Genomic DNA, 23,051 nt, shown 5'->3' with positions numbered 1-23,051 from the left:
AGTACTTGAAAGAACATAAAATGCTCTTTAAATTAAAAGGCCACTTTAAACATTGATAAGATGTTGTTTTGACCCACATTTTGCGCTACAGGTACTTGTGTATTATTTGTGTAGTAATTGTCCATAGTTTGACTATAGTGTTAAGTGTTCTGAACTTCTAAAATATTGTAATCATCATGTATATTTTTTAGTAATTTTTAGGTTTTCATTTGGTTAACGTTTTTTTTATAACCGCTCAGGTATGTAGAGTACGTTCTCACACCCAGGCGGTCTCGACGGTTTAAATAAAATTGTTTTAAACATTGTTGACGTATACTGACTTAGGGCCCAAGCCATCAACCCTCTTTTATGCCATAAAGTTTTTTTATGATAGCTCGGAGTAATTGAGAATAAAACACCACAATGATTTATCTCTCTTTCTGATCAGCTCGTGTATAGGCGTGCGTGCAAGCTTAATATCGCGAGATTTATTGATTCTCACGGGCTATTCGCCAAAGTTACGGTACGTACATAGCGTAGTTAAAGACTATTCGAGTGACCTTTCCCTCCGTCGGTGGCGTAGTTGAGTTTTGCGGAAGTGGTATCAAGGGGAATGTAGGGCTGGCAACGGACGATCGGTTTTTGAAGCGGCACTTGAACATCAATATTATGGGTAAGTTCCTCCTATTTGTGTTATTTTAATCTAGCAAGCATAGCATTTAATTCTCTTTAACGGTAACGTTTGGTTTCACCCGACGCGTTCAAGTGATTTAAATCGACGCCCTCGCGCTGTTTTAAACGTTACTCCAATTTCGGTTAGTGATAGCGCGCGAGGCATTTCCTGTCAGTGTTTTTTTTTCTCGCGCGACTCATTGAAGATCGAAAAAACGGTTCATCCTCGTTATAAATTCACCAAAATGTACTAAATCAACTTCGTTTTAAACGTCTCCCTTTTTGCTAAATAGCATATGCTTATGTGTTTTTCAAAAATAATAATTTTTAGTACGTAGGCAAGTTTAGCTACTGTAAGTAAGGTTAGCAGCTAGTTACACAGCTGCTGGATTAAACATCGTTTTAATATAAATTTGAAAGTCTGTCGTGTTCAAACTGTTAACGTTACACGATATTAACAGCATTGTGTCCTAAGAAAGTTATTTAAAGCAGTTTGTTTTGATTGGATTCTTTTTATTTTCCCAAATGTCACCCACCCTTGCTGATGTGGGGATGGAGAGAGACAGAAGAGAAGTTTTACTAAAAGCACTAAACTTTTTAAAAGAAGACGAAGAAAACGTGTTATTTCTTCACACGAGTCATGTTGATTCACCCATATAAGACCAGATGTCTCATTTAGAAGCACAGTCTAGTATATTTGGGTCTGCGGTCAGGTTTAAGGCTCACATCCTGTACGTAAGAAAGATCTTTTTAAATAACTGAATGATTCACCTCATCTGACAGCATGTTTCTACTTCTCGTTTTTAGGAGTGTGACATTAACCTGCTTTTATATTTGTGTATACCCATAGTCACATACATTCCATTGGATTCTGCATGTGTGTTCTTGAATATTGAACTAATTAAAGACATGTTGGAAGTGGCAGTAATGATGTGATTTATTCGAATCCAAATAATCACGCAGAGTGAATGATGCTTGTGACATTAAAGCATGCAGCAAAGCAGAGCCCAATGAAATGCCATGTGACCTTTGATGCTGTAAAGCATTTTACCAGCTCATGTCATATTCTGCACCATCAGCTCTTATTTTTCACATTTTGAAAACATCTTTAAACTGTCTATAGTTTTTGAGATTTAGTTTCATATTTGATGTTGCAGTAAATGTCGCAGTTGACTGAACTGATTCCCGTATTTTATACTAATCTTACTGTTACAATGTGCTATGAAATATAAGAATTCTAGGGATTTTTAGGTCCTGTTTTTATGCGTGTTTTGAGAATACTAAATGCCCAGGGAACACTGTACTGATCAAATGTAATACTTGAATGCACTGTTCGCTTTGGATAAAAGTGTTAATGTTATTAAATTTAAGATTTTACGATTACTTGTTGCTTATTTTCGTGCTGGTCTATTTTACAATTCAATCTAAAATGGTACTTCACCCCAAACTGAAAATTCTGTCATCTTTTGCTTATCGTCTTATCATTTCAAACCTGTTTGACTTGCTTTCTTCTGCAAAATACAACAGAAGATATTTTGAAGAATGTTGGTAAGCGAACAACAGCAGTGCCCGCTGACTTGCGTTGGTTTTGTGTCCGTACAATAGAAGTGAATGGGAGTGATGAAAAACTGATGACATAATTTTCCTTTTTGAGGGAACTATCCCTTTAAATAATGTAATGCTGCAGTTCCTAATAAGACCACTATCAATTATTCTTAACTTAAACCAATTTGAACCGCTGTTTGCCAGTTAGTAAATGTTACTTTATATTGCCCTATGTATGTCATTATAACATTCTATTTGAATTGTAATGCATTTCTCTGCTTTTTTTCTCTCCCTGGACATCTGCAAAATTGCTGTTGTTTCCTCCAACTCTTGGATCTTGATAACGTCACTTTCAACCATCCCTCATGGCCTGGATTTAAGCAGCAGTTAGTATTCCAGTAAGTCAGCACAGACCATTTAATGTGCATGTGCACTTCTCCCTTTCAGGAAAACATCAATTTGTTTGTTTAAGAGTAAAGATGTTGTTTGTTTTGTGTGATGGTTGGATCTGTGAGCGTATGCCTGCAAATCTCTCTAATCTGAAGTATTTGTCTGCCTGTTTTCAGCAGCAAAAGAGTCTGGAGGGATATGTGGGATTTGCAAGCCTCCCCAACCAAGTGTACAGAAAGTCTGTAAAACGAGGCTTCGAGTTCACCCTGATGGTTGTGGGTAAGAAAACAACGATTTTATCACTTTAAAACCGTTGGTATTTCGTTGACAAATCCTCCGTTTGCACAGATAGCAAACTTTAGTAAGAGACAAATAATGGATCCAGTCTTCAGTATGCGCTGTCGTTATTATGACCACTTGAGATGCTTCCTGTCTAGTTTTGAACGTTTGCCAGTTGTTAGTCTACATTCTTGACATTTGGTCTAAATGATGTTTGGATAACCACACAGGAAACAGGGGTTGAATAGCTGTGATTTCACATCCTGTTCATCTTGAAAAATGCGAGGACTTTCAAGGCGTAGCGCAAAATTTTATTCTTTAAAACCTAAATCCGTTCACAGAGTTATGCACAATCTGTTCCGTATGAAACCTTCTCATGTGAGCTGTGATGCATTTATACTCATTTAGTTTTGAGGGTTACTAGATAGTGATCATATATAAATAAATTCCTTTTTATGCCAGAAAATGTTATTGCGACTTTCTAGTCTGGCATTTTTACTTAAATGTCCCAATAATAACGTTCTTAAAGTTTTTCTTAAAATGTTTACACTTTTTTTAGCTTGGGCTTTTTACTCTAACTGATTTCTAATACAGATTGGTTGCATTGTGGGGTGGACTTAACCCTGTTGTTGTAGCATTAGTGTTTGGGTATGGAAGATGGCCAAGTTTGTAATGGTGCCAGCCACTCGGCCTGCCAGAAGCAATTTACTCTAGTTAATGTGCTGACCTCACCGCGTGAGACCCTGCAGATGAATTCTGCACTCTTTTAGATCTCACAGATGTCCAATGCTCAGCCTCTCGCTCTAGTTTGGTAGCACTGCTTGAGCTCAGGAACAGATGCATAATGAAGAAGCATTTTGACCTGAAGGCATTTTAACGTTTGGACCAAAAAGTGTTTCGTTGATATTTGTCGAAACATACGGTGGATAGAAGCATTTGAAAGGATTAAAATGGTCAGGAATAGGAATAGTTTGCGGTTAAAGTGATACTTCACCCAAAAATGAAAATTCCCTTCATCATTTTCTCACTTTTGAGTCCAATCTGTGTAGATTTCCTTGTTCTGATGAACACAGAGAAAGAAATTCGGAAGGATGCTTATAACCAAACAAATTCCCCCCCCCATTGACTACCATAGTGGGAGAAAGTACAATGGTTGTAAACCATTGTTTGCTGTCTTACATTCTTCCAAATGTCTTCTTTTATGTTCCACAGAACCTTACTCCACAGTATTTTTTCGTAATACGGGAGTCAATGGGCGGCAAAATCTGTCTGGCATTCTTCCAAATATCTTTCTATGTGTTCATCAGAACAAAAAAAATTTTCAGTTTTGGAACAACGGTGTGTTAATGATTTTGTCAGGTATTCAAACTTTGGACCATAAATTGAGAAATTTTAATACACTGATCACTTTTTCTGTATTGAAAGTTTATGGGGGTGGTGGTTGACATTGACAGCATTAAATAGTTTTCTTGCCTAAACGTCAGGCAGCCAAATATCTGCTGATTATTATTAGGGCTGGGGGACAATTTTATTTAGAACCAAAATTTAAGCTTTTCCAAGACTTCGAAACTGTTTTTATATTTTAGCTACTTTATTATGTTTTAATAGCTCTGTACAATATTGAGACCCCACTTTATCCTCATGTTTCTCTTTGTTTTCTGTCTGGTTTCAGGAGAGTCAGGGTTGGGCAAGTCCACGCTAATAAACTCTTTGGTTCTTACGGATCTGTACTCTGGAGAATATCCTGGACCTTCTCATCGAATCAAGAAAACAGTTCAGGTTTGGTGCATTGTTTTTTCTTCCTAAGAGGCGATTCACAGTCATTTAGCGGAACAATGCTCCCGTCGGCACCGCATCGAGATGAAAATAGTTTAACTTTTAAGAGTGCCGCACGCATTGAGAAAGCAGTGCAGCTCACGTTTTCTGGGTGGTTTTAGACTCGAAATGTGAATCACTCCTTTATATAAATAACTGTTGCTTGTTCCTTTTCAGGATGTTGTAACACCTTTTAGTTTTTTACTTAACAATAAGGTCTGTAAAGCATTTTAGACAACCTTGAGTAAGACTAACACCTCATAGTCTCATGCAGCAGTCTGTTTGGACCAGCATACTTCAGTAATAGTGTAGTGCTGTTTCCTACATGTTTGTACTTGTAGCCTTTAGTGTTACTGTGAACGTTTTTCATATCTTCACATATAACTGTCGTGCAGATCATTCCAGTTCTGTTGCACCCAGAAAGTTTTAAAACCATCTATTCTCCAGTGGATGAAATAAATCTTAGTACAATCTTTAATTTAAGCTGCATTGTGTTTGTTTTCAAAGTTAATGTTTCAAAGTTTTTGCGTAATGAAATTTATGATAGTTTGTCAACTGTGTGTTGGGCAGGTGGAGCAGTCCAAAGTGTTGATGAGGGAGGGAGGCGTGCAGCTTCTTCTCACGATAGTTGACACGCCAGGATTCGGCGACGCTGTGGACAACAGCAACTGGTAAAATCAGTTTAATCATAAACTTTTCTGTGCAGAGTGCCAGAGGTCATATACAACGGTGTCATTTCGTTTGTGAGGTTTCAACGCTCTGGTGTTTGGTTGAATTGAGTGCGTGACCTTAAGCTGATGTGTTTGTTAATTTTGCTTCAGCTGGCAGCCGGTCATCGATCACATCGACAGTAAATTTGAGGATTATCTGAATGCGGAGTCCCGCGTGAACAGACGGCAGATGCCGGACAGTAGAGTGCACTGCTGCCTGTATTTCATCGCACCCTCAGGACATGGGTGAGTGATCTCTCTCTTTAAACCTGCTCTTAACATACACTTCAAATGAGTTTCCTGTTGTCAGATTTACACACTGTACCATGTTTTTAAGCTGCTAAAACACTTAACTTTGGGAAGCTGTGCATTATAGTAATTTACCAAGGATGATGTGTGGAGTTAGGCATTTTGTGTTGTTATCAAAAAAAATGCTTCTAAAAAATAAAAACGCAAAATAAAGAATTATCACTTCCCTGTATATACCTGCGTTGTCAATGCCGAAGTGTTACAGTGTTGTATTTCATCCTCCAGACTGAAACCTTTGGACATTGAGTTCATGAAACGGTTGCACGAGAAGGTCAACATCATCCCCTTGATTGCCAAGGCGGATACCCTCACCCCCGAAGAGTGCCAACAGTTCAAGAAACAGGTCAGTCAGTTCCAGTCTCTCAACTCTATTGTGCTGAGTCCTGTTCGTTTAAAGTCCTGATTAAGTCAAGGCAAGAGGAGACCGCAGGAGTTCAGGGCTCGTGCACCGTGTGTGTCGGAGTGTTTAGCCATCTGTCAGAGTATTATCTCTACAGGAACCAACACAGGAGAGCAGCTTTACTGCCCTGACAGGAAAGATCAACTGAGCACAGATTCAAATATATAAACAAAGGATGCTGTGTTGTTCAATCGAAACAAAATCTTGGCCAGGCCAGTGTCTGATAGAATCACGTCGTGTTTGTGTTGTTTTTGTTAACTTGAAGTTTTTTCACCTTTTCTCCAGATTATGCGAGAAATCCTGGAGCACAAGATCAAAATCTATGAATTTCCGGAGACTGATGATGAGGAGGAGAACAAGATTGTGAAAACAATCAAAGTAAGAAAATATAAGTGGATAAAGCAGCTTTTTTTAATATAATGCGGTGACAAAGATCAGAATTTTTAAGCGTAGACACTGCGTCCAGTATACCAGGTGATTGTATATTGAAGGTCTGCCAGTACGGCTCTGCATGCTGATGCAGCACACATACTCCTTACACTTAGTCACCCATAAGCTTCTAGCTGTCTCTCTCTCTCAAGGATCGGTTGCCCCTCGCTGTGGTCGGAAGCAACACTATCATCGAGGTGAATAGCAAGAGGGTTCGAGGAAGGCAGTACCCATGGGGTGTGGCAGAAGGTAGATGCACTAGAAATGTCATCAGCTGTTATAAGGACATGGTGGATCTCACAAATCTACATTTAAAAAAAGATGTCATTTAATGTGTTAATGTTTGGCAGGTGACCTTAAAATAAACAACTACAAAATGGCTGTAGATTTATAAAAGATTTAATAGTTTATTTAAAAAACAAATTTGAACAGGAAAACCTGCAAATATCAGTATGTTTTAATTTTTTAATTTTTTGTTACTGAAAACGTATAACAATAGTGAAATTCTAAAAGGTTGTGGAAGAGTCACGAGAATTTCTCTTGTGAATTACATTTTTTCAATAGATGGACGTCTCTAAAATAGAAATTGCTCTCAGTGGAGTCTTTTACAAAGTCATTTCCAAAATGCTTTTCTGGGAGAATTGCCCAATAAAAGGAATAGGATCCCTGTTACGAAACAGTGATCTAGTCTAATAAAAAACTTTCAGAAACAAGTTGGAGTGCTGGGGGAGTGTATCAAGCACAGAAATGCTACGTTATACAACCAACTCGTTTTTTAACAAGTTGACCATGTAAAGCAGTGCTGTCAAACTCAATTCCTGGAGGGCCACAGCTCTGCACAGTTTAGCTCCAACCAATTCCAACCCACACTTGTTTAAAGGTTTCCAGTAATCCCAAGACCTTGATTAGATGAATCAGGTGTGTTTGATTTGGGTTGGAGCTAAACTGTGCAGAGCTTGGGCCCTCTAAAGAAGTCAGAATGCATGACATGGCATGTTATCCCCCCTTTAAAATTTGTGTGCCCTCATAACCTTTAATCAAAATCTGAAAATACACTTCTGCCTTCTAGTGACTACATGCATCTAAAATGACATAAATTAGACAGCCTGGGCTGGGCATCTGTTAACTCCTCCCCTTCAACTTTCAGTCTGCTCTCAGTTCCATTTCAAAATGCAATGGCTGATTTATTCATGAAATCAAATCACAGTGAAAAAACAAGCCACGCCCACCATTTTATCTCTTCAAAATTCTGTTTCACTCTAAAATGCGTCAGAATACGAAAGTAAAAAGCATCGCAACTTCAGCCTCATGTTGACTTTAAATGTGACTGTTTCAAAAGGTGTGGAGACCATTGTGAATATAAACTGTGTTAACACCTGATTTTTTTTTTCTCCACAGTTGAAAATGGGGAACACTGTGATTTCACACTCTTAAGGAATATGCTCATCAGGTACAAACATGACACTGGAAGTTGCAGTCGGTTATTAAAAGAGAGTTCATCATAGTGATAGTTCAATGTAAACTGCTTGTTAACAATACATTATACAGTATTGTTACAGTATACAGGACAGATACAGTAACAAATACACCTTAAATCTTCACAAAATGATCGTACTGTGATTTAGTTAAATGAGTCATATATATATATATATATATATATATATATATATATATATATATATATATATATATATATATATATGAGAATATAATTGGCAGTCATTTGTACAGGTACAGGGGATTTATAATTGCTTGTTTTATGACAGGACCCACATGCAGGACCTCAAGGACGTAACAAATAATGTCCATTATGAGAACTACAGAAGCAGGAAGTTAGCGGCTGTTACCTGTAATGGAATCGACAACAACAAAACCAAAGGCCAGCTCACCAAGTAAGTGAATTTATAGTGTTTACAAGCCGATGTTATACCACAAAACGATTAATTTTTATTTGGCCAAAGAACTGTGAATGTCCTGAAATAGTTTAATAATATAAGTGAGAACAGACATGTTTGGAATGATGTAAAACAGCAGATAGTGAATAAGGGGTGCACTTTGGGATGATAATTTATAACAAATATTTAGGCCGATAGATTATAGCCGATTATGAATTACGATTATGACAATTATGAATAAATTTCTCTGGTTAATTCAATTCACACTTCAATTACACTTCAATTAATGTTATTAGCAAAACATTGTTAATGTAGGTACAGTATGTAGACATTTATGAATGTGTAAATTATAAGAACAAAAGCATATTGTTTAAGGCCGATTGCTATTTGTCTTGAGACCTGTAAAACATGTGGCTATTAACACTTTTCTGGGTTGCTCTGAATGAACGTCTATAATTTCTTTATTAAATAAACAAAGAAAAGTTTAAAAATTATAGAATCTTTAACTAGTGTAAAGTAGGCTTTTCAGGGGGAAAAGAGAAACCAATGGTTACCTTGTTTTCTGCTGTCAATGTTTTCATATATAAGCAATTGTCGACTTTTTGACTTTTGTTTCAGTCTCATAAAATGTTTTATTAAATATTAATATTAAGATACTGTATATCGGCCAATATATTGAGTATCGGCTTCCAGTGTTCAATTATTATTGGTTATCGGCCAAAATGTATATATCGTTGCATCCGTGTGTGTTCGTTATGATTATATCATTGTATGTCATTGCATCATTTCCTGTCTAAGAAAAAGTTTAACCAAGCTTAAATTTGTTGCCAGTGTACTTCTATTTTTAAAGTTAACATGTCCACTACCAGTTTACATCTGTAATGATAATAAATATGTGATTCAATAAGACCGAATAATCAGACTGAAAAATTGTGTAAAAAAAAAAGACTAAGAATAGATTTAAGATGGCCAATATTGAATTGAATATTGTTACTGATGTGAGATATATTTGTCTTTGTGACTTTATATGTGAGGAGGTCTACAGTATATATAGACATTCTTAACAGTTTTCTATAGCAGTGCTCTAACCTAATAAAACACAGAATTCTTAACACAAGCACATGTGCACGTACTGAATGCATGAGAACACGCTCACAGGTGCATTTGTGGTCACGCTGCAGTTTTCAAGTTGTCACCAATCATAACCTTCCAACCTAAAATTATTTAGCAGGAAGCCAGATGAAAAAAAGTGTCATTCAGCCTATTCTTTCCTCCTACTTAACACATAAGATTGCTCTTAAGTTGCACTGTTTAGCATGCTAAATGTGTGTGTGTGTTTTTGTCTTTTAGAAATGACACGGTTGATGGCATGTAAGTGGTCATTTACCTTATTCCAAAATCCTATGTTGTACAGATCCTTTCTTCCTCTGGGAGCAGTGCCTTTCATGTCAGTTATTGTTGTTTTGTCCAACTTCTTTTCCACCAGTTTCATGTGTCATTTTTCTGGGGAGCAATAAGACCCCATACAAGGCGTCTAGGCGAACTTCCTTATGTCCCTGATGATCTGGACAAAATCACATCTGCTGTCATTTTTGTTTTAATTTTAAGATTGTCGAATTAAAATTAAGTCACATTTGTCAGATAAAAATTATACCAAGATATCAATGGATAACGTGCAATCAAAAAAAGAAAAGAAGTTTAATTCAGCATACAAATACTAAATATGCAATGAAAATCATGTTCAACTCTGTCTGTAAGAATCAGTCGAATCATAGATTGTAAAAGAGATCCCCACCCTAATTTCTGCCAGACATATGTTGCTTCCTTTCCCGTCACAGCTTTCACGCTCTCTAACTACACAAAACGCTTTTGCCATTAACACAGTCTGTGTTGAGCCGTCTTCAGCATTCTTCGGGTTCATGTTATACCAGGATATTTATTCTTTCCTCTTTGTATCTGCGCTAGCAAGACTGCCTACAGTAAGCCATGAGAGTTTAGCTTTGTTAAGCACAGAGATGTCTGGCCAATGGGATTGGTTAAGGGTGTCACGTTAAGCTCATCTTATTGATGAGGGTTGGGCTATTACATTTCTTTGGCTTGAAGGCTTTGTCGGTTCACCTCTCTGTCTTCTCCTTTCTTTTTAAGACGAATGTGAATGCACGGGAGCATTCATTGAGGGAACAGTGGGAACATGTTGTCATGGTTGTAAATTGTATGTGTCCATATTAGGAGCCCTCTTGCACAGATGGAGGAGGAGAGGAGAGAGCATGTGTCCAAGATGAAGAAGATGGAGATGGAAATGGAGCAGGTCTTCGAGATGAAAGTCAAGGAGAAGATCCAAAAGCTGAAAGATTCAGAAGCAGAGGTACTGGATTTGACACCAAGTTGACATGTGTTTTTTATTTTTGGCTGCATATTCGCATCACATGCTTTAGTGTAAGATTTTAAGATGTTTTACAGATGTTGTTTGGTTTGAGATGATGTTTTCTTGTATTGCTACATCGTCTGTCGTCTGTACATCTTTTAACTTCTGTTACGTTTTGACATGTTTAGTTGCAGCGACGTCACGAGCAGATGAAGAAGAACCTGGAAGCCCAGCATAAGGAGCTGGAAGAGAGACGACGTCAGTTTGAGGAGGAGAGAGCAAACTGGGAGACCCAGCAACGTATACTGGAGCAGCAGAAAATGTACGTCTCACCTAGTGTCTCCTTTTATACATAGTCTAATTAGAAATTTGAATTTTATAATGGTAATTTTCTGGCAAATTTACTGGGTGTTTCATTTCTGTATGAATATCAGTATTTGAACTTATCCGCATTATCCTCCAATAGGACTTTGGAAAAGAATAAGAAGAAAGGGAAGATCTTCTGAAAGCTTTTGTGTGACGAGCCGGTCGTGCTCATTGGCCAATCCCCCTGACCTTATATCTGTGTTGTCCTCGGGCTGACTCGCAACTGTTCTGCTGGAGGCCTTCAAGCTGTTCGTGGAGTTCCACAAAAGAGTTTACCTTCATCGGACTCTGTTTTAGGCAAGCCAACCCCACGCCAATCTAAAATGTCTAAGGAATTTTCAAGTGTTTTTTGATTACTTACCAGCTGATGTCCACAGTTACATACGAAAACCCGTCTAGCTGTATTTTTGTAATAAATTGTTTACTCATCAATTGAACCTCAGTAACAGAGGTGTGCTTTCTGAGAAACCTGTGTGATTTTTAACCCCCTTGACCCATGAAACATGGCCAAACTGTACATCTACACATGCACAAATGACATTTGCAGGAGATGGGCAAAACTGTTTGCTCCTATGGCTTGTGATTTGTTTTTTTTCTCTCATTGCAGAAGTTTTCCCCAAATATGTTATGTCTAGTCAATATCCTTTGACCACCTCCTATAACTTCATTAATGTTATTATTTCATTTATTTTTATATGTTATATATAAAATATATGCATACACCAAGACAGCTAACGTAATATTTTTGTATTTTTATTAGAATACTCGGCAGACTGGTGTCTTAAAATATCTAGAGAGCATCAGAAATATACTTCGAACGGTCGTGTTTATGCAAGAGTGGTATCTTTTGTTCTTTTGTTATGTTCTTCATATCTGTATTTTTAATTTTATTTTTCATTTGTATTGTACAGTCTCTTAATAAACTTGTGATGATACAAGTAGAGGTCATCCAGATTGTTCAAACATGTGTTGAATAGTAGGGGAAATGCATTGAAATACTTACAATTTGAAAGGTCGAAATAAGATTGAATTTAGTATAAGAAATGTGAACCAGACATCTAAAATGTGTTTTTCTACACTGTTGATTGTGTTTATTGCAGAAGTTATTGTTTTAGAACACACAACATATGCTTAACATATTTTAATATTGATGAAATTGATATTTCATTTAAAGACATCAAAAAGAAATTGTCCTTTAGACACTAGGGGGCGCTATTGAGACATTTTAATTGTTAATGAAATGAAGTACATAAAATAAAATAACACAGTGACTCCAAAATTATTAAGATATTTAAGCCATTTAAAACAGATACAATTGATTAGTGCCTTTTACAAACAAATAGTTAAAAAATAGGGTTGATAAGATAATTGATTAAATAACAGGTTGCAAAATCAAGACCAAAAGTATCTGGACGCTAAATGATTATCTTTTTTTTTTTTTCACAACCATGCCTGAAGTTTTGACCTTGAGTTCAATGCAAAGTCACTGTGCTTGATTTCTTCGTAGACGGAACCTAAAAAAAATCAGGATTTTTATACAGTTCGTACTAGATTATCATTATAAAAGGAAATCTTACGTTTTACCAGGATCTGCCACATTCCTTTTTCCCATCAAACCCACAAAGGTCTGGAACTTCTGAAATTTCTGCCCTGCAAGTGATGCATATTAAATATTAGATTTTACAAAATGAAAGGCCCAGGATTTTAATCTACCATGTCAGTTAAGAAATCAGTGATAGTCGTAAATCAAATTTAATTATTCAATCAAATAAGCAAAACAGATTCTGAAGGTCAAAATTGAGCTAACTTACGATTTCGAGATATTTGGGATTTTGCTGCACAAAAAAGCAACGCATTTTAAACCTAATGTCATCAACAGATTTTAGAAATTGATGATAAAATTGATTAAAACATTATTACCTGATTTTTTACCCATTAGACCATTAAAGCTTTGTAGTCGAGGTGTTCGACTGATACGCTTAAGCAGTTCTGACTCAAGCAAATGTACCTTTAGAAAAGACAATCATAAAATAATGCAAACAAGTAATGGTATATATTTTGTTCAACATTTCTGTATTCTCTAGCTAACCACAGCAAATAGTTAGATACTTTATTCATCCCAATGGGAAATTCACAGTTTTCTAGTAGTTGTGTCTTCACAAACATTAAAACAATAAAATAAGAACAAAAATATAATTAAAAACCTTTAAAAATATGCAAGAAATTATTCATTTAAAAGTCCTTATAATGTATTCTCCATTTTAAAATGCATAATCAATGTGTCTTCATGCTGTATACATATAAAACATCAACAGAAAATGAATGTTAAAGAACAACAAATAAATGGAAATTACCTGTTTTGAATACATGTCATTTATCCAATTATCTTCATTGGGATTGAATGTTTGGCACAAACTTCCTGGGAAAGCAGAAAGCAACAGAAGAATACACAGAGAGATTTTCATGATGAGCTGATGTATTGGGAAGTAAACCGGATTTGTGTGCAGGTGTCTGGCAACCGGTGATTATGAATTATTAAAATAAAAACCCTTCAAACTTGGTTATCCCTCTGAGATCAACCCATTAGGGCATCAGTGTCGGCTTTTATGCAAATGACTCTGTATTTGACCTCTAATCAACTCTTGGTTGATATCCTTGTGAATGAGTCTCAATGTAAGAGAGAAATGTGACGTCACAGCTCATTTATTTCATTCTCTTCGTATGCTGTTGTGATTGATTTTTGTAAATCAACTGGGTCCTTATGCTGGAAGATCATGTGCTTGAATCACAAAGTGAATCTTCGGCTTTATTTGTGATACATGATATGACTTTTGACCAAATGTCTTCTTCAACCAGCTTGATCATTTTCAACCAACTTCAATGTAAGTCTCTATATAAACTACATAAAATAAAAACATAAATATAATAAATAAAAAGAGAAACTCTTTCAAGAATTGCATTGTTAATACACAGTATATACGAATAATGTAATATAATATATTATAATAATAATATTTTTTATTGTATTTATTCATAATTATTGCGTTCTCTTCTGTTATTGGCCATTCGAACGTGTCAGTCAAAAACGTCAGGCCACGCCCCCGCGCAATGAGGAACCCCTTAAATGAAAGTGAAACGATTTAGCGAGGAAGTTACTGTCACAATTAACTCAATACTTTACTTTGGGGTTCAGGAACTACGAAATCTCCACATTCAAGTGAAAGTCATGCAGTTGTGCAGGTCCTTGCTGCTTTATTTCCTCGTCTGTGTATGTGCTGCGTCTAATCCGAGAAACGCGAAATCGTCCGATAATCTTATACATTTGGAGCACTTAGATTCACTCCATCAGAACATCAGATTCCAGCTGAAACCCCACGGGGGTCTGGGTGGGTTTGAACCGGGTGATATCGCTCCGGCGTTTAGAGTTCAGACTCTGGACGGAGTGTTTGTTTATCCTCCTCAGAACGAGTCGAGATCAGCTCTCATCGTTCACGCATTCACGAATAAATCCGCTTTTCTCGAGTGTCTGTGGACGTGGAACGAGTCCCTGTCCGATCTGCTGGAGCATCTGCCTCCCAGGGCTCAAGTCCTGTTCCTGTCTCTGGATGAGACCGCAGCACGTGATGCTGTCTGGATGAGAGAGCAGGTGTACAGAGCCACTTTTCACAGGTATACTGTACGCAGACAGTAGCTATGAATAAAACATCATGTTTTCAAGTGTACCGTGGTGTAATATGGGATAGCTAGTAGAATTGTGTAATGACAAAGTATGTTTTTTATAATATTAGTATGTGATTCAAAAAAAGTTGATTGTGTGTCATTTTATGATAGTATGTATAGTAGTATAATATGTTATGTTACACTAATATGATAATTCTGGATAAGCATAGTATTATATATTATTAATATGGGTTTTTGTCAGAGTCTTGTATAGTTGGTTTACTGTAATGCTATAGTAGATAATAATAATAACTTCATTTTTATATAGCGCCTTTAAAGTATCTTCTCAATGCACTTACATAAAAGTAGAAAGCCAAATACATAGAAAAAAGTCAATATAAAATATTAAACCATAAAACCATAAAAAAACGTTTAAAGGTATTTATTAATATTTATGTTTTGCATTCTTTATTACCATAGTATTTTTTATCAAAGTCTGGTATATTGTAATAATATATTATGGTATTTCATTCTAGTATATGAATATGCAATAGGTTGTCATGTACTATGTATGTAATGTAGTATGTTATTTTAGTGTATAGTACGTTGCTTTAGTAAAGCATTCTATACTTTGACGTTATAAGTTTGGTATTCTTTACGTTGCAGTACCATGTTTTGTATTGTATTATTTACTTATTTGTAGTAACTACCTATTAGATATTGTCTTAAACACAACAGCCATGGTTTAACCATGATATTTGTAGTAGAAAACTATGATAATGCAAACAAGACTAAAAAAGTCTATAAACATAGTTACTACACTTTTACCATAATAAAAACCATGGTTAATCTTCAACAGGGTGAATCATTGTATCGCCAGAGTATTTTTTGTGGACAGCACAAACGCTGTGGGTGTGATCTCTAGAAACACACACTGATTTATCATATAAGCCAATTGTGTACATGTAATGTAAATGTAGATTCATATAGACAGACAGACCTCATGAAATAGTTGTGTTATTCGTACAGTATGTATATTAAAGCTGCACTTGTTCTTATTAGGGGTAAAGAGATCTTGTCCAGATTGTATTTCTCTCCTGTACCCGTGTATGCTTTGGGTAACTGGATACCCAGAGTTCTGTACTCGTGGGGTTGCGGCGGCCACAACTGTGGCCTCGCTCAGGTGGTTTTTACCTCTTCGGGTGAGAGTAAACACACTTTCCTGTTATTTTATACTTCAGGTGTCATTTTCCTAAGTATGACTGATGACTTGTGGCAATTTTCAAATTGTAGACTGGAGCATCCCTTTGGTTTCCAAGCGTTTGAATGCAAGATACGACTGGCTGAATGGGCACTGGGGTGCAGATCCGTACATACTGTTGGATGCAGGTGATGGCTGTAAACCGGATGCCTCCATCAAAGGTGCTGTTGCCTGGATATCTGAAGGTGGCTGCTCGTTCTTTACAAAGGTGAGCTGCAATATAGCAAGGCCACAGTGAAAGTGGATTCCTACATGCTTTAAATTCATTTTATTATCCATACTTAAATATTCAAATATACTTTTCTAGACTTTTCAAGTCAAACGCCCTCAAGAGTAATTTTAAGTATACTCTCTTTATTTTGTCTGATCGCAGTAGATTAATAATAAACTATTTTCAGTTATACTAGTTAACTATTTTTTCTTTTTATGTATAAGATTAAAAACATGGCAGAATCCAATGCTACGGGGGTTCTGGTGTACGCCCTGCCTGGGAATCCCATACAGGACATGAACTGCATCGGGGATGAATGTTCCACCTCCCTCAACATCCCTGCATCTATGGTCCATGTAGAACCCAGTGTCGTACAAGCACTACGGTAAGATCTATTATTTTTTTGTGCTAAAAAAGCATAACCTGGGATTAAGATATCGTTCACCCAATAATACAAATACTTTCATCCTTCATTCACCCTTTTGTGATTCTAGACCTGTATATGACTCTTTATACTGTGGAACACAAAAGAAGATATTTTGAGAAATGTCTCAGGGGTTTGTTCTTCATGCAGTAGAAATCAATGAGGGTCAATGTTGTTTGGTTACCAACATTCTTCAAAATAAAGAAATAAATATCTTTCTCAAAAAATATAACTTGAAAGAAAGTCATGTTCAGAATTAACGATTGAAGAATTTTCTTTTTTGTCTGAACTCTAAGGATTGTTTTCATAGATTGGGGAAAAAGGTGAACGTGACAATCCAGATTACACCGTCTCCAAACTTCTTCTTTGCGATCAACCAGCAGGGGGCGCTGTCTGGGATGGGCTGGTTTCTCTACCCGACCTTTAGATTCATTGCCTGGCAGGCTCAGTGGTACAACAAACATTTTCTAAAATATCATTAGATTTATCAACCAGAAGTTTAATGTTGCTTCTGTCCTTCTGAAACCTCATAATATCTCTATATTTCATGTTTTTTATTTCTTGCAATAAATCATTATTATGAGTCGACTGGCTTTTGCTAATTTCTAACCACTAAAAAGTATTAAAAAGTGCTTGTCATCTTTGTTAACGCCGTATTTAATGAATTAAAAAGTACAGTGTTTGTCCATTTCCTGTTAAACAGTGAATTTGGACATTTGAGGTTTTGGAAGGACAGCGACGATGTGTAATAATCACGCTTCTGGAACTTATTAACCGTATTTCTAATGTTCAGTTAATGTTTGTTGATTCTCTAGGTTTGATTTTGATGATGGTTTGCAGGAGCGCCTGAAAAGTCCTGCAAGTGTAGTGTCAGTATTTAACCGCAGTCTGATGCAGGGAGAGATGGGAGCTCAGGCAGCGGTGGATCTTCCTGCAGGTTTGAGCGTCACATCGAACCATTTTTATTTGTAAAACACTTTTAATAAGTCAGTTTCAGTCAGTTATGTCTGTATTCTTTGGTGTGTTTTTGTATTTAGACCTGTTGGATTATGAAGTTCTGGAGTTGGACGCCTCTCTGTCGTGTCCCGGCCGCAGGGACGAGACGTGTGCTCATTGGGATCACACTGTGCAGTTGCATGTGTGCTGCGATCGAACCAGCCCGTACTGTAACCTGGAGCTCGGCCGCTGGATAACAGCCTTCCGCAGGTGCTTCTTCTTCTCAATTACTGCAACACATTTATTTCGTTTTTAATTCACCATCACCGACTAGCCCCTGCATGTAGACCTGCGAGAATGCTGGAATGTTTTTTTTGCTAACAGTTCAGGGAATTTATCTGTATAATCTATAATCTTGTCATTTCAGAGGAACAGGTCATTGGCTGACGGATGTGTCCTCTTTGATTCCTCTGTTAAATAACGGCACCTGCATGCTTACCATGAAGACTGTGCCCTGGGCCATGCCGTGGATGGCCTCTCTCAATCTCCGCTTCAGTCGTAGCAACCGGACAGGTCAGGAAAGCATTTTTTTGTTACTTTTAACCAACATTTAACCAAGTATCCAGTGATTATCTTTTTCATTTTAGCAGAATTGTCCATTGTTATTGTCATTTAAAACGAACAAAGTTTGTATGTACAGCAGTGGCCAAAAGTGATGTCCATCTGTGGCCGATTTATATTCTCTCTTTATTTAAAAATGTATTAAAGATCCAAGTGGCACTGATGTGTTTGGAGTATAAACTGAGGTTCAGCTTTGAAAAAATGGCCAAAACTTATACTCAACACATGTGAATTTTATAAAAACATAGTCCTGTAGAATGACTATTTAAAATATTACCACAAGAGAGCATCAACAAATATTATAATTGGATAAAATTGTAATCAATGTATGCTTTAAGTAAGGAATAACTGACAACAGTTCGTTGAATTCTTAAATAATGCACACCAACATTATTTTCTAAGAAACTCAAATTTTATAATTTTGTCCAAAAAATATCTTAACACGTGTCTACACCGGACGCGACACACAGCTTGTTCTAATGGGATTGTCAAGCCGCATCCAGTGTGGACAAAATTTTTAATCATAATGGTTTTCTATTTGGCAAGGTTATTTTAGGTTATTACATTAAGCTTTGAAAATGCTCATGTTCATTAAAATAAAATAAAATATTGACCTAAAATTATTGGAAACTTAACTCAAGGAAAAATTAAAATGTTGCCTCCAAAATAAAAAGTAAGTTTCAATAAAAGTATAATAATAAACAAAAACTCAAATAAAAATTAATCTAATATAGCATAATTTAAAATAAACCAATAAATCATAGAATGCCAAAAGCATACACCAAAATTGATAAAAGTTTATAATAACTCTGGTTCTAATGCGTTTTATTGTCTTTTGTCGTGCCGCACTGCATTCAGTGAAGACACTGTTTCAAAGTAACCAGGACATTATTTTATATTTTGACATTTGACCATTGTAGAAATGTATTTGGAACAATGAGGTGTCTCCATCATACACATTGACCGAATAGACTCTCTGGGAACCAGTTTTTATCCTTTATATGCACCACAATGACTGAAAATCTCTCTTCTGCAATCATTCCAATTTCTGTAACCATCAGAAAACTTGTGTTAGCTAGTTATGAAGTAGAGCAGTAACTGTATTCTAAATCAATATTTACTTTCAAGTGTTACATTCTGTTTCATGCGTAACTATTTATTATTCCAATGAATGCGTCAACACAAGCCAATTTATGAACCAAACTCCTGTTGTTAATATTGACACGACGTGACTTTATCTTCTTAGGAAATCACTCGGAAAGACTCTACCCCTTCCAGGTCATTCCACTCTTCAGTGGAGGAACGTTTGACAAGGCTTATAACAACAGATACCATGAAATTAAGTTCAGTCTTCCAGCTTCCACTAAGAAGGTAATCAACCTGTAAAAATACAGATACTATAATTCAAAAAAATAATATAACAAATAAATACTAATATTTTAGCATGCAATATTGTAATCATCAAAATAAAATATTGTACATTTACATTTATGCATTTGGCAGACGCTTTTATCCAAAGCGACTTACATTGCATTACCGTATACATCCCCTGGGATCGAACCCACAACCTTGCGTTTTTAACACAATGCTCTTACCACTGAGCTACAGGAAAAAAATATTTATAATAAGAAATTGTTGGTGGTATAAAATGCGGTATTGTAATGTTTTGTTTGTGTTTTTACAAACAGTTACTTAACATTGTGATTAAATGTGTGTTGTAATGGCAGGTGGAGTTATACGCTGTCATCACAGCTCACGGGTACGACGAGAACTTCTGCGGTGAATTCTGTGTGACGTCACACCACTTTCTGATCAACAGATCTGTGAATAACAGCCTCATATTTGACACCGCAGGTTAGTAGGACCTTTCAATTTAAGTGCGATAAGTTGAAAGTCTGTTAGGAGTGAAAGAGATGTTCACGTGTTGGTAGGATCACCTCTGGGTTGTGCCATGCGGGTACCTGAAGGGGCGGTGCCAAATGAGCACGGCACCTGGTTATACGGCCGCGGAGGGTGGTGCGATGGGCTCCAGGTGGATCCGTGGAGGACAGACATCACCTCCCAGGTATCATAACTAACAGTGCACTACGACTGTACCATATTACACACCGCCTCCACTCATAAAGCGTCGACATTCAGATGGGTCTGAAATTTTATTTTGGTCGTTTTGCTCTTAATTAACGACAGTATTTGTTGACAACAAACCCATTGCATGTTCGTAGCCTGTTAACTATCACCCGTTCCGTATACGGGACACCTAATTTTATGTCAATATTGTGCATGTAATTTCTTATCAAATCATGACAAACTATATATCATTGGAAAGGTCTAAGACTAAGACAGATTTCTTAGGTGTTTTCTTAAATAATTTATGTAGGGAAAGTAATTGATTCTTTTTTATAAAGAGCGTTATAAAGATTTCATGTTATCCTTTTGCGAGCCCGTATTTTTTTAACGTATTTTTTAATCAAAGAAAAACATACAATACAATACACTCAATAAACCTAACAACATACCTTTAATTTTTTTTGTGTGTGTTTTTAATTTTTTGTAATAATCAGCTTATTACTTTTTTCAAACGAGACCAACCGTAAGTCTGTATTCCAAATAATTCATGAGTTACCGCCATTTTAGTTCCAACATGCGTTTTCATGTGTAGGCTTAAAAGGGCTCCGGCAGTTAACAGGTTGAGTCATATTACAAAAAAATAATGTTACTGTATCTCATCATCTTATCTTAATTAAAAATTTTGTGTAATAACATCCTTGTTTGAGTGTTTGAACAAGGCCAATTTGATGTAATCGGTTGACTTAGTCTCAAAGATATTTACTCTTCTTGCACTTCCTACTTCCTGATGTTCCCAACCATGTCCAAAATTACAGTGTCTGTCTTTTGTTGTATTCTCTGAATTTCTTGTAACGACTTCATATCCTACAGTACACTATTTTACCCCAAATGCACTATGAAAAGCGCAAAAAAGACATATTGTATGTATATTTCGGTGTTTGTCTGAATTTTGCATTGATACAAAGGTTGCTTTTCCTTAGCTAGTGCACCTTTGAAATACAGCAGTGATTTATGATGATAGAGTTTGTTATAATGCTTCATTTCACTGAAAGACATTTGTTCTCCTCACAGCTGGATATGGGTGAAACCAATTCGGTTCTTTACTTTGGACTCTTTGAGGGACGCAACCCAAATCCAAAGAAAGATCCAGGCTATATTATCATGTACTCCTATCTTGTGTATTATAAATAATCTTACATGCCTCCATGGATGCACGGAAGGAAAACTTGACAAAAACAGTTCTCAATTCTCAGTTGCATCTTTAAAACAGCATTAGCCGCTCATTTTCGTGCTTGTAGAATCATTCATTTTAGTTTTATGGTTGGTTTTATTATTGCCATTTGCTGCTGTTTTTTGCCTAAAAGAGCTCTTTTATTAAGGTAGAATATGACAATGAATCAATTTCTAAATGTTTGGAGCTTTTTATTGTTTTACAGTGTTTTATTACATTTTTAGAGAAATTAATATAATCTCAGTTTTATTTAATAAGTCTTAAGATGCACATAATGTTGAAAATGTTGCAATTGGACATCTTGCCCCGTCTTCTTCAACTGACGTGGAAGGAGATTACAAACCTGAGATCTTCATCCTTTAGAAAATTACTTTTCATTTTCAAGGATGGAGTCATTATTTTGTGAATTGACCCTTTGTGACTGTCATTGTCTGACTAGTTCAATACTTTAAGAAGTCAGACTTTAGATTGTATGTTAAATTTGAATTTATTTATTGTTAAACTTAAACAATGTATTTTTAAACCTTGTTGCCTATAATTAGAGATGGAGACACAAGGATGTGGTGTGAAAGGTTTGTGTGAAACTGTGACGTATATGTGCGTCACAGATAACAATATAGACTATACAATAGTGCAAGTGACTTGAGTTTGCATTAGTTAATAGCTAATGTCTGTAATTAATGCACACTCAAGTCACTTTCACTATTGTATAGTCTATATTGTTATCTGTTCATAACCACCTGTACATTAATGTTCACAGTATATAGCCTTCTGTATATATTGTTCATAGTACATACCGACTGTCATATTTTCATAGTACATGGCCATTGTATAGTATTTTCCTAATATTGTATTCTGTATTTATTCACACTGTATATCCTGCACTTGCTAATTGCACTTCTGGTTAGACTTAAACTACATTTCGTTACACTGTACTTGTATATGTGTAATGACAATAAAATTTAATCTAATCTAATCTAATCTTGTGAATTGACCCTTTGTGACTGTCATTGTCTAACTAGTTCAATACTTTAAGACGTCAGACTTTAGATTGTATGTTAAAATTGAATTTATTTATTGTTATACTTAAATAATGTATTTTTAAAGCTTGTTGCCTATAATTAGAGATGGAGACACGAGGATGTGGTGTGAAAGGTTTGTGTGAAACTGTGACGTATATGTGCGATGTGCAAATAAAATGTTATTTGTCAAGTCATGTACGTAAGGTGTGGGTGGAAAGTAATTACAGGTCACAAAAAGTTTAACTTGGACCGAGAGAGTCCAGTCACTGTCCCTGATTTGAAATCTGAGAGAATGTTATTTTAATATACTGCGAAATAACAAGAAGGTGAACTGAACAGTACTATTTTTTTGGTAATGGTAAGTGATCATGTTACTGCAACAAAATTTGTGATTCGTTTTTTTAGTTGTTCGATTATGTTTGTATTTATTTTGCTGCTTTTTCTTCCTCAGATGTTTCGGCTCA

General features: G+C 36.1%; 2 protein-coding genes and 1 long non-coding RNA gene across 7 annotated transcripts; 2 read left to right on the top strand and 1 right to left on the bottom strand.

Annotated features, from left to right (window-relative positions):
• Positions 1-509: 509 nt before the first annotated feature.
• Positions 510-12,102, top strand: septin7b (septin 7b). Of its 5 annotated transcripts, none has more exons than XM_056761747.1 (15): positions 510-652; positions 2,581-2,594; positions 2,763-2,865; positions 4,538-4,644; positions 5,251-5,351; positions 5,502-5,636; positions 5,925-6,042; positions 6,385-6,477; positions 6,681-6,777; positions 7,927-7,978; positions 8,295-8,420; positions 9,774-9,794; positions 10,653-10,788; positions 10,977-11,110; positions 11,255-12,102. In XM_056761747.1, the coding sequence occupies exons 1-15, from the start codon at positions 649-651 to the stop codon at positions 11,292-11,294; spliced, it is 1,281 nt and encodes a 426-aa protein (XP_056617725.1). In that variant the 5' UTR covers positions 510-648; the 3' UTR covers positions 11,295-12,102. The 5 variants fall into 5 exon arrangements, with proteins under 5 accessions (XP_056617725.1, XP_056617724.1, XP_056617728.1 ...); XM_056761746.1 differs by having other exon boundaries at positions 524-652; positions 2,578-2,594; XM_056761749.1 differs by having other exon boundaries at positions 526-652; positions 2,766-2,865.
• Positions 12,103-12,235: 133 nt separating this feature from the next.
• On the bottom strand, positions 12,236-14,445 carry LOC130432410 (uncharacterized). The gene is made up of 3 exons (XR_008908465.1): positions 14,336-14,445; positions 13,509-13,573; positions 12,236-13,162 (listed from the first exon to the last, which is right to left on the bottom strand). It is a non-coding gene; the product is annotated as an uncharacterized LOC130432410 (long non-coding RNA).
• Positions 14,298-22,541, top strand: si:dkey-256h2.1 (uncharacterized protein LOC337520 homolog). Its single transcript, XM_056761745.1, has 12 exons — positions 14,298-14,823; positions 15,877-16,016; positions 16,108-16,283; positions 16,511-16,671; positions 17,021-17,161; positions 17,526-17,647; positions 17,748-17,916; positions 18,074-18,219; positions 19,514-19,638; positions 19,995-20,121; positions 20,199-20,332; positions 21,406-22,541. The coding sequence occupies exons 1-12, from the start codon at positions 14,381-14,383 to the stop codon at positions 21,523-21,525; spliced, it is 2,004 nt and encodes a 667-aa protein (XP_056617723.1). The 5' UTR covers positions 14,298-14,380; the 3' UTR covers positions 21,526-22,541.
• Positions 22,542-23,051: the final 510 nt, after the last annotated feature.

Source organism: Triplophysa dalaica, chromosome 12 (assembly GCF_015846415.1).
Source record: "Triplophysa dalaica isolate WHDGS20190420 chromosome 12, ASM1584641v1, whole genome shotgun sequence".
Taxonomy (NCBI): domain Eukaryota; kingdom Metazoa; phylum Chordata; class Actinopteri; order Cypriniformes; family Nemacheilidae; genus Triplophysa; species Triplophysa dalaica.
The sequence above is the reverse complement of the archived record's forward strand: the minus strand, read 5'-3'. Positions and strand labels throughout refer to the sequence as shown.